This window comes from Bacillus rossius, assembly GCF_032445375.1.
Source record: "Bacillus rossius redtenbacheri isolate Brsri chromosome 4 unlocalized genomic scaffold, Brsri_v3 Brsri_v3_scf4_2, whole genome shotgun sequence".
In the NCBI taxonomy this organism is placed as follows: domain Eukaryota; kingdom Metazoa; phylum Arthropoda; class Insecta; order Phasmatodea; family Bacillidae; genus Bacillus; species Bacillus rossius.
Window position 1 is genome coordinate 2,526,691 of NW_026962011.1, and position 13,679 is coordinate 2,540,369.

Sequence of the window (13,679 nt, forward strand, 5' to 3'; positions counted from 1 at the left end):
TGTTAACGGATGAACACGCAATACTTGAAATGTGTTCCAGGCTGCGAGCTACTACTGCACGAGGATGGGGTTCAAGCCCGTGGCCTACAAAGGTCTTGAAACTGGATCCAGGAAGATAGCAGCTCACGTCGTGCAACAGAACAAGGTGAGGCCGATGGCAAAGGCGAAGCTTTCCGTCCGCAAGATAGAAGCACAGGGCTCAGATCAATTGCTTGATGAAGCAACCCCCAGCAGCCATTGCTGACTGGCTGGAGTACCTGAACTTGGCATCGGATCCCGAGGCCCCAGAGGAGTACCAGGCCACGGTACTGCGGCCTCCAACCTTCTGTTTTGAGTCTTTAAAGAACGTTTTGGACTGGGGATTGTCGATAAATGTATCTGAATAAAATCTGCGCAGCTCGGGGACTGAGAATTGGCCTGTTTTGTGTTAAATTTAATTACCGTCGCAAGGTAAAAGCACAGGAGTTCAAAGCGACGGGGAATTTTTTCAGACAACGGTCCGGGTGCCGACTCGGTGTTCAAGTGTGTTGAATCGCGACAAGGGAACGGGGATCAAACCCGTGGCCCTCACCGCAGGGGAACGCCGCCTCTGCTGTCAAGGCCACAGAAAGACCATACAAAGTAATATACAGAATGGAGGTTGGCCGCCTTGAGAACTAGTCCGGCTGGTTTCGTAACCATGCCAACAGCGACATAACATTCCCCACCGCTGCCTTTAATAAGTTTTCTCGAGTTCACGGCGTAAAACACACAAAACAACATGGACATTTGTCGGCATTTAAGAATTCAACAAATTATATTATATAACAATGTTTACGTGATGATAAACGATCTTACAAAGCATTACGTTTAAACGTATTTTTTCCTGTAACTTTTAACTGATCACATAAAATAGATTTGAAAGTGGCTTACGATTTTAAATTATGTTTTGAAGTAATCGTTTTTTTTAAATATAAATATCAAAAGAAAATTTTTGTTCAGTGTGGCTAATAAAAAAAAATCCTTTTTTTTTTATTTTTTTTTTTGGACTATCACTTTACGAGATTTCAAGATGGAACTTACCGATCCTATCGCGCTCAGTTGCAGCGACGCCGCTGTTTCAAGTCAAGCTTCGCTTTTAGCAGTTTACAGATCTCCTTCTGGGTGTCTTGACGACTTCCTTAATTCATTAGACAATGCGTTCACCGTTCACAATACTTCAAAATTAATGCTAGTTGGTGACATTAATATAAATATATGTACGACTGTTTATGATAAATACACAGAAAAATATTTAAACATTCTTGCTAAACATGGCTTAACATCTTGTATTAACAAATATACACGCAAAACAGCTTTCACACAAACCTGTATAGACCATGCGTTTGCAAAAATAAAAAATAAAAAAGATGTTTATGCTGCTGTGTTACATACTAATATTACAGACCATTTTGCTACTGTTGTTAGCTACAATATTGTGTGTCAAAGGTCTCTTAGGAAAAACAATATACAAACTAATTTTGATGGAAAAATTTTATCTGATTTTCTTGAATTCGAGTCTTGGAATTGTGTATTAAATGAACAAAATGTTGATATTGCAACAGATAATTTTGTAAATTTGATAGAAAATTACATAAACAAAGCTAGTTCGCTTACTGTTAATACACGTGTCAGTAAAAATGTTAAAACCATGGATTACAATCGGGTTGATTAAATCTATTAGAACACGAGACAAAATTAAACAACAATTAAACAAACAACCATTTAATACGCAGCTAAGACAAACATTTTGTAACTACAGAAATAGGCTTACGTCTCTTATACGAATAACTAAAGACAATTATTATAAAAGAAAAATTGCTGAAGCAAAAAATGATTCTAAAAAAGTTTGGAATATTATTAAAGAGGTTACTGGCTCAAAAAATGAAAAAGTAGATATTAAAACTGTATTAAATGATAATAACATAATAAATTCCATGTCAAATCCTGAGCAAGCTGGAAATACACTAAATAGATATTTTACAAATGTTGGAAATGCTATGGCTTCAGAAATCATTAAAAATAATTCTAGTAAAAAGTCCAAAAATTATTCAGTTGCTACAAAAATTGTTCAAGGGTCTTTATTCTTAGCTCCTGTGTCAGAATATGATATACAATTAATTATTTCTGAAATTAAAAACTCCAATGCATTGGGTTCTGATAAGATAAGTGTAAACATATTAAAAGAACAAAGATATAAATTGTGTAAACCTCTAGCTCATATAGTAAATTTAAGCTTAAGTTTAGGGAAATTTCCTAGACGTCTCAAGGAAGCGATTGTCATACCATTGCATAAAGGGGGTAGCTTTGCATCCTCAAATTTTAGACCAATCTCTATATTAAGCAACATTTCAAAAATTATAGAAAAATGTGTTAAAAAACAATTAATGTCATTTTTGGATAACAACAAAATACTGTCTGTAAACCAATTTGGGTTTAGAAAAGGCTTAAGTACAAATGATGCTATAATTAAAGTAACAAACTTTGTGCACAAAGCCATAGAACAAGATAAAAAATGTATTGGTGTAATGTTGGATCTTGCTAAGGCTTTTGATACAGTCTCACATAAAATACTTTTAGATAAACTGGATAAAGTAGGAATAAGAGGTTTGGCAAATACTTGGTTTAAAAGTTATTTGGAGGGTAGATCTCAGAGAGTCAAAGTAAATAATAAATTAGGAGACATCCTACATATAAATATAAGCGTCCCACAAGGCAGTGTTCTTGGGTCAATTTTGTTTCTGATATATATATATAAATGATCTATGTAACTTAGACATAACGGGGCAGATAGTTTCTTTTGCAGATGATATTACAATTTTATATTCATCCGACAATTGGCCTTCGGTTTTTGAAACGGCAAATAACGAACTTAAGAAATTCAAAGAAATAAGTTATTAGATGATAGTTTTCTTTCTCTAAACATAAATAAAACCAAATATATTACTTTCTCTGCCAACATTTTTGGTCAACCTATCTAACATGAACTAAAAATTCACGTATGTAACGAAATAAACGTTAACTGTAAAAAATGTAGTGTCATAGAAAGAGTACAGGATATAAAATACTTAGGTATAGTTCTCGACTCTTTTTTTAAAATGGGATAAACATGTTTCTTATCTTACGAACAAGATTCGAAAAATGGTGTATAAATTCGTTGAACTAAGAACAATATTATCTATTGAAGGTATTAGAATGGTTTACTTTGCTATTTTTCAGTCTGTTATGCAATATGGTATTCTGTCTTGGGGAGGGATGAGTAAAACGTCAATTAAGCCACTTATAACAATTCAAAAACTTATTTTACGAGTTATTTTCAAAAAAAAACTACATGTACCCATCCAAGGAACTTTTTAAACTATTAAATGTATTTGATATTAAAAGATTGTTTATTAGAGCTGCAATAATTAATATGTATCAAAGGGATAATCAGTTAAATTATATAGATCATAACTATCCCACACGACATAGACAGAATATAAATTTACAAATCCCTCAATTTCATAAAACAATATCTCAGAGATCTTTAGAATTTTTGCTTCCAAAAATTGTTGTTATTCTTCCTGCAAAACTAAAAACCAAAAAATATTTTCAAATGAAAAAATATGTTAATATTTGGCTACATAATTTAACTGATGAAGAGATGGCTTTAGTATTTAAGTAAGTTTTATATATTGTTATAACTTTGTACCTGTACTTTACATAAATACTAATTTTTATTTAATTGAATTTTCATTTATTCATGTAACAATTATATAATTTATAAATTTTTTTGTTTATACATAATATTGAATTTTAATAATTTGCTCTTTTTAACTTTCATATTTATATAACTAATGTAATATTTTATATATTTATTTCTCAGCTATTATACATTTACAAATGTTTACAATCGTCAAAATACCACATGTAATTTAAAGTGACTAGATGCACTCACATACAAGCTTGCTTTCGTGAGTGCTAAATTTCCTGGTTAATTAAGTGAATATTGTCAACAAAGTGTAAAAAAAATGGGAAATAAATTATTATATTATTATATTATATTATATCACAAACTTGTATTCATGACTTGCTAGTGAAATAATTATGTTTTGAATTTGAACCACATGAAGTAGAATCTGTTGCAAATTGTTTATGGGCGGAGGTGGGAGGATGTCGTATAATGATAACGGTACTCCCACCTTCTTGGTCACATGATGTATCTTTCTTGGAGTATTTTCTTTAAAGTTTGAGGAAGGGGTAACACCCCTCCCCAGAACGCTACAGGAGCCCATGATTGCCGCCAGGTGGTGTTCGTGCTGGTGTCGCCGTACGAGCCGGGGCAGCGCGCGCTGGACGAGCACCTGGTGCGGCACGGCGACGGCGTCAAGGACGTGGCCTTCGCTGTCGAGGACCTGGACACCGTCGTGAGGGTGAGCGAGCCCCGCGCTGGCCCTTCCCTTCCCTAGCTCTCCCCCTGCTTTTATAATGATACTGTAAACTTTATCCTTGCGTATCACACACAGATAAATAATGAATTATATTAGCAACAGACTTGTAATTTTCGTCCTATCAGGGTAAACCCAAGCATTAAAAAAAAAATTCAAAACACTAACCGGTACTCTGGGTCCCGGGGATTTACTTAAGTCATCCCAAACGAGAAAAAAAAATTGAAAATTCCAGCAAGTATCTTTTTTTACCTCACTTCGCGACAGGTTCTGATATTCAAGATGCCTGCTATTGTTGAGACAAGCTGTTTGCAAGCACAGCAGGGACTCGCGCATGGCGGCGCCCCAGTTAAAACGGTTAATTGCACGTGAAGTTAAAATAAAATCAAGTTAAACAAAGGAAAAAATTCGGGCGTGTACGAATGAATTAGTGAATCATAGATTCAACCCCCCCCCCCTCCCCCCCCCCACCACTTCCCTGGCTGACAGTACGAAAAATATACCACGGAGTTGGGAATTGTCAGGAGATGTCATGCTGTGACGTAAGTTGAAGTCACTTTCTACCTCACTATCGCCATACGGCACCCATGATTGGAGCCATGAATCTACGTTAAATAAATGATAGTATAAAACTTATGTCAGTAAGTAAATTATTTTATCATGAGAGATACACTATTGTATGAAACAGAAAAAAAAAATCTAAATGCTGAAGTCATGAGTTTGTGGAACAGCGCAAGAATGCAAGAAAGCTTGGGAAGCTACTCTATACTTACATCCTACTATGCAAAAAATTAAATACTAATGCAGACTAAAAACTATAGCAAAAAATATCCAACTCAAAGGGGGTATGGAAAGTGCCCCTCAAAAAGTGAATGTTTTGAATTGGTAGTATTTTTTAATAGTTAATCCTAATTAACTGATTTTTTTTGTTCTAAATTTATTAGAGTACGAATTGGTGTAGAAATAATAAACAAATCCATCACTGCTAAAGTTTCAAAGTACCGGCTTACAGATGCTAGCAACTCAAAACATGACAGTATTTGGACTTACGAAGTGAGCGGAAATAAGATTTTAATAACTACACCAAAATTATCATTCAGGATTGGCTGCTCATGGAAAAAGAATATTACACTTATAGGCTTGGGATTTTTTTAAAACTTTAATTTTTGTGGGACTAAAAGTAATATTTAATGGTGCATAAATGACTGTCAAAAGTTCAGTTTTATTTTTAAATTTTGAATTTCTTCTCGTAAGATAAGAAGAACTGAATAGAAACTCTTCAGTTTGTGCCTAAGTTTATTTTCCTTAACAGCAGTTTGTCAAACTAACGTTTAGGCAGATTGCCATTAGATGAAACACAACCACATGCTGGCTACATAAGGACATGAATAATACCTCTCACTGATACACTAAATTTTTGTTTTAGTTGTTGTAATTCCCAAATGTATGTTATCTGGGCAGATGGCCAAGCAGAGAGGAGCCAAGGTGGTGAAGGACATCTGGGAGGAGAGTGACGAGGGTGGCAGAGTGAGGTTCGCCCAAGTGCAGACGGTAAGCGACACTACACCACGGAGCAAGGTTGCACAGTGGTATAAGGGCGGCTCCAGGGCCACGCTGCAGCCATTTCCATTTTTCATTTTCCTTTTTTGTCCAGTTTTATGTTAAAAAATATCGAAATTTATGGGAAAAGAAATAATTTGTTATTAATTTTTTAAAAAAAATTACAAATGACTTTTAGAATTCTGTAATCCTGCTGTAATTATAAAATTACATTCAACAAAATTTATAACTTCTCACTGAACCAAGTGTTGCTCTAATGCTTTTTTATACACCATTTTCTGCGCGAGTACTGTCTATGAATCGCAAACAAACATTAGGGACTTAAGTTTTCATTTTGATCCAGTCCAATCCTCAGAAGCTATTAGAGTAAATTTTTGTTTAGGGTTTGTTTTCAACTACGATCATTTATCTCTCTCCATTTCTGGTTCACTCCAGTCCAGAAATGTTCACAATAAATCTTCAGTCACTTCAATCTGAATAGGTAGGTAGGTATGTACTCTAGATGAAATGTAACTCTATCGGAAAAGTTATTGCAGAGGATGGGTAAATTTCTGAACTTTCCTGTTTGGTGTATGTTAATACCATGCTTCGGTGGTGGTTACAGAAATATTTTTTTGGAAAAAAAAATGGAATTTTGAAAAAAAAAAAATTTGAATTTGAACAAAAATGTTATTGACACCAATACACTGCCTTATAGGCCTAGTAGTAGTCATAGGTGACATAGCTTCTCATACAATAACATACTTAATATTTTGAAATTTTTTTCATAACTTCAGTGGCGGGGGGGGGGAGGAATGGAACCTTCCTATTCCTCCCCCTGAAACCACCACTGCCATGCTTTAAATGATACATGTCCAACAAAGACAGTCCTTTTATGCCACTTTCTTTACAAAACATTAAAAGGCCCAAATGAAATTAATTGGAGAAATTGTTTAATCACCTAATTTTTTCAGCCAATGCCTTCAAAACCTGTGGGGGATAGCCAGATTTTGGGCAAGAGTATTTTCTACCTTTTCTCCCAACCACATGACATTTCCCTATGTACGGGACATTCTGTACGTGGTGAAATATCTTAGTTTTAACACAATGAATGTGTGATAGTCTGATAGTATGATTGACAAATCTAGAGCTATTTCCTAAAAAATGAATTTCACTTGTTCCCATCATGAAAAAATTAATCTACCTGTAGAAGTGGCGAATACATGTGGGGGGCATAGGAGGGGGGGGGGGGTTCAGGGGGCACCCCTTTTCCCCCCCGGCATGACATGGGCGGCCCAGCACCAAACGCAGTTCACGGCAAAGGAATGGCGCGCCAGGAAGAATAGATTGTTTTAAAGAAGAGAACAAAAATTGTTACTTTTGTCTTGTATATGTTTTTATTCGGTTGATTGTAGTTCTTGTCTTAGAAACAGCTTGAATAAAGTTTTGTCAACTTGCCATGTGACTTAATGATTTGTTATTACACCCACAGCTTAGCTCAAGATGTCTTTTTACAGCCATCCCCCCCCTTAAGTTTTTTTCTGTAACCGCAACTGACCTGATACATTACATGATCAACAGACAATGTACTCACCTTTGTGGTAGTTTAATTTTAATATTACTTTCCTATGAATTTTTTTTCAAAATACTGCAGAGAACAAAATTTATGTGTAAGGGCATAAAACACACTTGTGCATATAGTTGAGGGCAAATAAATGTTCCTCACCATGTTTGTACGTACAATGCAAACATTTCTAAAAACTACGAGCGTTTTGATGTGCTGCATGTTCCAGTTTGGTGATACGACCCACACGTTTGTCGAGAGACTCGACTACAGCGGCCTGTTCCTTCCCGGGTACAAGAAGTGCTTGGAGGACGACGTTCTGGCGCACAGCCTGTGAGGCTCCCTGCTCCTCACACCCTTTTGTTCAAGCCAAGGTGTATTTAGGGGGGTGGCACAGGGGGCACATGTCTCTCCCACCTTAAAAAAAATGCATGGAGTTCATGTGTGACGGAAGTGAAACTTCTTGCTTATTATATTATTAGGTATAGGAAACATAATTCTCTTTGGCTGAGGTCACAGATAAAAAAAAAATATATATATATGCAAGTATATAAGTATGAAAGTATGCGAGTGTGCAAATGTGCAAGTATGCAAGCTTGCAAGAGAGTTAGTTTGTTTCTAGGTACCCCTTCCTTGCTGTCTCCTCCTCTACCAGTTCCCCAACCACGTACCTGACTATTCTCCTCATGCGATCAGAATTTTTGTAACACTCGTAAAATTATAGCCCTCCAGAAAAAAAAAAGTTTCACTTAAAAAATTTCATTTATGTCACTCTCACATCATACCAGTATATAGAAAACACGTGTTGAAACAATTTTATGTACAAAAAAAATTAATTAAAACTAAATTGGTAAATTTATGAGCAACCATCATAAAAACCATGAAGTAATTTGGTATTGTCAGGTAATTGATTAATTATATTTTTAAAAGTTTAACCTTAACTGATACCACTTGAACCTTGTCTTTCCTAGATATTTGTCTACTTTTCTTTGTAAGGAAATGTTTGTGGGTAACTGTCATATGTGTGCAGTTGTATGTGTGTGTATGTAAAATGCCCCCAAACTTTTCATCTGTCACTGAAGAAATTCAGTTTAGATACTGAGCACTATACTTTATCTTGTTTACATTTGATGTCTAATTTTTAATGTGTGTTTTTTGTCACTGTTTGAGTCAAACCAAATCATTTTAATATTAATTAATTGGTTTATAAGCAGCAATAATCCCAAATATAGGTATCAGAGAAAAAGGTTTTAGTTTATAATTCTCTAAAAGAATTAAAAAAATACTTATTGCATATTATCTTTTACAAATATACCTTAAATCACTAAATATATACATCATTTATGAAGTTTCTGTTAGCAATCATTTAATACAATATATATATATTTTGTAAATATTTTACTGGAGATAACACAGTCCCCAATTACTATGAAAACGTCTTTGTATTTAAAAATTCATATAGCAAATAATAATTTTTTTCTTGACACTAAGTGTTTTATAAATCTATACTAGTAATATTATAAAGCTGAAGAGTTTGTTTGTTTGTTTGAACGCGCTAATCTCAGGAACCACTGGTCCGATTTGAAAAATTCTTTCAGTGTTGGATAGTACATTTATCGAGGAAGGCTATAGGCTATATTATATTATAAATAACATTAGGGATCCTTACTAAAAGTCCAATTTAGAATCAAATGCGTTGGAGGGGGTTAGATACAACGTGCAGTACACGTACGAAGTGTGTGTTGAAAATGCCGCAGGTGCTAGAAGTTTATTTCCTATTGCCTATTAACATTGTTGCCAAGCACTAGATGCCTTATCATTCTTAATTTTCCCATACAAGTAAAAAACAGCCGTGTGATATTAACAACGAAGCAATCAGTTCCCTCATAAGAGTTCAATTAGTATTTAAATACTTTTTTATCACTTTAGATCGCAAAACTAAACTATTGTTTTTTTTCCTCTCTCTGTGTTTAATTTGTTTTTTATTGCCATTTTTTTCAAGTATATATATTTTACAGACTTGAAACTTTACTAATGTTCCTTATGTTACGCAGGATTACATTTTCCGAAAATTAGATCCCATGGGTGGTTAAAACCAGGCAACAGTGGGTACTTTGTCTGCATGAGAACAGGATTTTGCATTGTTCATGCCTTCTGCGTCTCCATGGCAACGGGCATCGCGCGGCAGTGGCGTACCCACAAGGAGGGGCATGTATAATGAGCGGCGCAAGAGTGATCTGCCTGTAGACTGCCGTAGCGAAGTACGGGTACATCAGTTGTACGTTGCGTGCACGAGTCGGGAAACCATCGGTGCTATTCATTTTCTCTCCGGTACATTATACAGCATTGTAATAAATTTTCACTGAATTTTTTATTATTTACTATTACTGTAAATGGGAGATGTGGCTTAATTTTTTTCCATTAGTATAGCCGTGCGAAGCCGGGTCGGGCAGCTAGTGATGTATAATTAATTTACTATGTAGGACGAGTATATGATATGCCCATTTTCAAATTAACACTTTATAAAACTACTTACTTTTCCTTACCTAGTTTTAATAAAATATGATGTAGTAAAGTTTTAAAATATATCTAAACAAGAATTATTTTTCGAAGATATTGAATTGACAAACCTAGCATTTTTAGTGTTATGTTTAGCCAAATTTAGAAAACTGTGATGAACATATTAGAATTTATATCGCACAGGTCACTTAATGACTTTCTGATTAACTTTATTATTTTTAGATTGGATATTTTTTTTTAAATTAGGAGCGAACACATGTTTGAATACTTTCATTGATCACATTATTTTGAGGAATATTGTCATTGTGACATCATGTAGGTAAATATTTTAACTCAAACATGTTTATAGAAGCAAAGCACTTTATCAATGTTAACAATATCTAACTCATTATTCCAACTCAAATAAATGTAGATTTATTTTGTTTGTAGATAAGCACTCAAGCACCCAATAGATAAAACTACATAATTTGTTGTATCATAAACTTCTTTTTGGAATTTTTTACGGTTTAAGTGTCTCATGCAGTTACTAACTGGCTGGTGGTAATAAAATTACTGATGGAATTTCTTCTTCAGTGTATAATCAGCCTGATGTTTTTATTACTGGCTGCTATCGTATCTATATTGTATGAGCCATGGGCGCAAATCTGTAGGATTTCCAGGGGGGCCCGTGAATTCTGTGGTTTAAGAATTTTGCGCTAGAGGTCAACTGAAACAAGTCTTCTCTGGATGATAAGCTCGTATGTTATACACTTTATTTTTACGTAAGTGATATTAACAATAAAGCAGAGCAACATATGTTTTAGTAATTATTAATTAATGACTACCGTATAGGAAGTGATTTCTCCTCAAACATGTTTGAATAATTTGCTAACCTAAATACATAAAATATCCATGAAAAAATCTATAAAAATAATATACGTGAATATAATGCAACCCCACCCATACAATACCATTGACTGTTTACCCCAATATTTAAGTTAGTATTTTAGTTTTTCTACTATTTCATACCACACACACACACACACGACACTCTTGCAGACATACATTGGGGTTACAGGCTTACAGCAGACTATTCGGTGCAAGTTTGTGTCTATTCTTCTAATCTTCTATGTTCGTTAAATAATAGATTTTCGAAATATTTTGGGTCATTTATTTAATACAAATATCTTAATATGGAATGTCAAACAATTCTCCTTCTGTAAGCAACAAGTTTCATAACAATGATCTTTTCTTAATCTAGGAAATATATATTTGAGGCAATTAAATTTAGCATTTACAGATTTGCAACAATGAGACATGGCTGTAATGTTATAAGGAGGGTACAATTATATTTTTTTGCAGAATACTCGACTTTCTCTGGAGTAAAATTTTGACAGAGAAACTAATGACATTCTAAAATCCCAGCGAATAGTGCATAGTGGTCATTTAGAACTTTACCAAATACACATTTTCGATATACCTATGTTTTGCTCATTTCAATTGTGTGATGATTTCATCACACGTCCTAAATGTGTACATATTAATGCTATTAATCATTTGAAACAAAAATGTCAAGTTTATGTGAGAAAAAATTTCTTGTTTTTCATTTTCGTGATAATACATCGTCTGCTTTAAAAGGCACAGAATAATGTATATACTTCAGTGATGAGTCCTTTATTTGCCATATTATTCTTTAAATTATTTTCGATCCTCTTGAGAGTATAAAATGTCAGCTTCACCGTAGAGACTGATTAAGTTGTTAAGAAAATCAGTAAAAATTTAATATTAGGGTAACACATCTTATTAAAATCATCTAAATCTGACGAAGTTTGAGATGTAAAGAGTGGGGTTACATTTTAAGGCTTCTGTACCTAAGGGTAAAATGGGACCCTATTACTAAGACTCCGCTGTCCGTCCGTCTGTCTGTCCGTCTGCCACCAGGCTGTATCTCATGAACCGTGATAGTTAGACACAGCAAATACTAAAAACATAGTAAAATAAATATTTAAGGGGGCTCCCATGCAACCAACGTGATTTTTTGTTAGTTTTTGCTCGATATTGAAAACGGCAACAGGTAGATGCTTGAAATAGTCACAGAATATTTAGTTATATATTCACTTTAAAAAAAAATGACTAAATTAAAATAAAACAAATATTTAAGGGGGATCCCATACAACAAACGTGAAAACAGAATAAAATTTCACAAATGATGTATTTCTGTTGCCGCTATAACAATAAATACTAAAACAGAATAAAATAAATTTTTAAGTGGGGCTCCCATACAACAGACATGATTTTTTTTTGCCGTTTTTATAGATAATGGTACGGAACCCTTCGTGCGCGAGTTCGACTCGCACTTTGTCGGTTTTTTTATGCCACATCACATAATTACTGCGATTCAAATGCTGTTCGTGAAATTCTTTGTTCACAGTTTTTGATGCGCGCTAAAAATCCAAAGCGCCAAAGCTAATAAACGGATCATAATCAAATGAACGATTGAATAATATTAAAACCCTTAAAGACTATTTTATTTAGTAAAGGCATCAACCAGGTAAAAAAGAAAAAAACTTAATGACACAAATGAAAACTCTCGGAGATAGAACTATGAAATTTATCCTACAGCTAATTGAACCACATACATTTCTCGGCTTATATTTAGTATAATCAGTATTTTGGCAGTGAATTATTTAGTTAAAATATGCCTCTTGATTAGTTATTAAAGAGACGCGTTTGCTTCCTTATTAACTTAAATATGGATGTGTAACGTTTAAATACTTCTTCTCACTCTTACTTCTGTTTACTCGTGCAGTGTTGCAGTTATCATATAACAAATGTTATTAAGTGATTATCGGCCATGAATTGTGAAAATTATTGTTTGATAATAAAAGGAGAGTGATTTTAAATTCCATATTGACGAGGAAAAATTTATTTCCTGTATATTCACATGTAACGTACAGAGCAGCTAGCCTTACAGAATGGAGATGAGCTAAAAAAATTCCAGATAATGGTATATAAGTTTCAGTTTGTAAATAAACTAAATTATGCTATAATTACTGTTAAAGTATTAAGTTGTTTATTTACTGGAAAAAATAACATTACATAATCACTTAAATAAAATATATTACCTAAATAATAGTCACTACTTATAAAACAATCAAGCTTACCAGGTGAGAATCAGATTCTGTTTTCCGTTTATTCCGCGTCACAAACTTATCCATGTTGATGTTTGCCAAGAAAGCAGAAGACTGGCGCACACGAGAGCAAAACTACTTAAAATCAGACTACCTGAAACCTATAATACTGTCGTTTCAGAGGACTAGGTAGTGTGGGTAACAATGGGGACGAAATGCTAACGGAACCCTACCCTAGCTTCGTCCTATGGAATGAACGGTTTCTAGGAATTAAGGGTTTCAAAGTTCTCACTGGAAAACTCCATACCATGGCTTTCGCAGAAGAGGTAAGGGAAAATAACTACCGAACTCAAAGGTAGGAATGTAAAGCATGTCAAAGTGTATGTCGTCGTTGTAAATAATAATCTGATATATATATGTTGTGTACACCATTACCTTTAAAATCATGAAGTGCCCCCCCCCCCCCCCCCCAAGGAGGGGCCCATTAATTCCAGGGGGGCC

At 34.3% G+C, this 13,679-nt stretch overlaps 1 protein-coding gene across 2 annotated transcripts in view; it reads left to right on the top strand.

The window, feature by feature from the left end:
• The window catches only part of LOC134542120 (4-hydroxyphenylpyruvate dioxygenase), a 28,189-nt gene that overhangs the window by 9,137 nt on the left and 5,373 nt on the right, over window positions 1-13,679 (top strand). For both annotated transcript variants that reach the window (XM_063386086.1, XM_063386085.1), the window contains exons 3-6: window positions 41-145; window positions 4,305-4,430; window positions 5,907-5,996; window positions 7,778-7,881. In XM_063386086.1, the coding sequence (XP_063242156.1) occupies window positions 41-145; window positions 4,305-4,430; window positions 5,907-5,996; window positions 7,778-7,881 (425 nt within the window). The remainder of the gene's footprint in view (window positions 1-40; window positions 146-4,304; window positions 4,431-5,906; window positions 5,997-7,777; window positions 7,882-13,679) is intronic.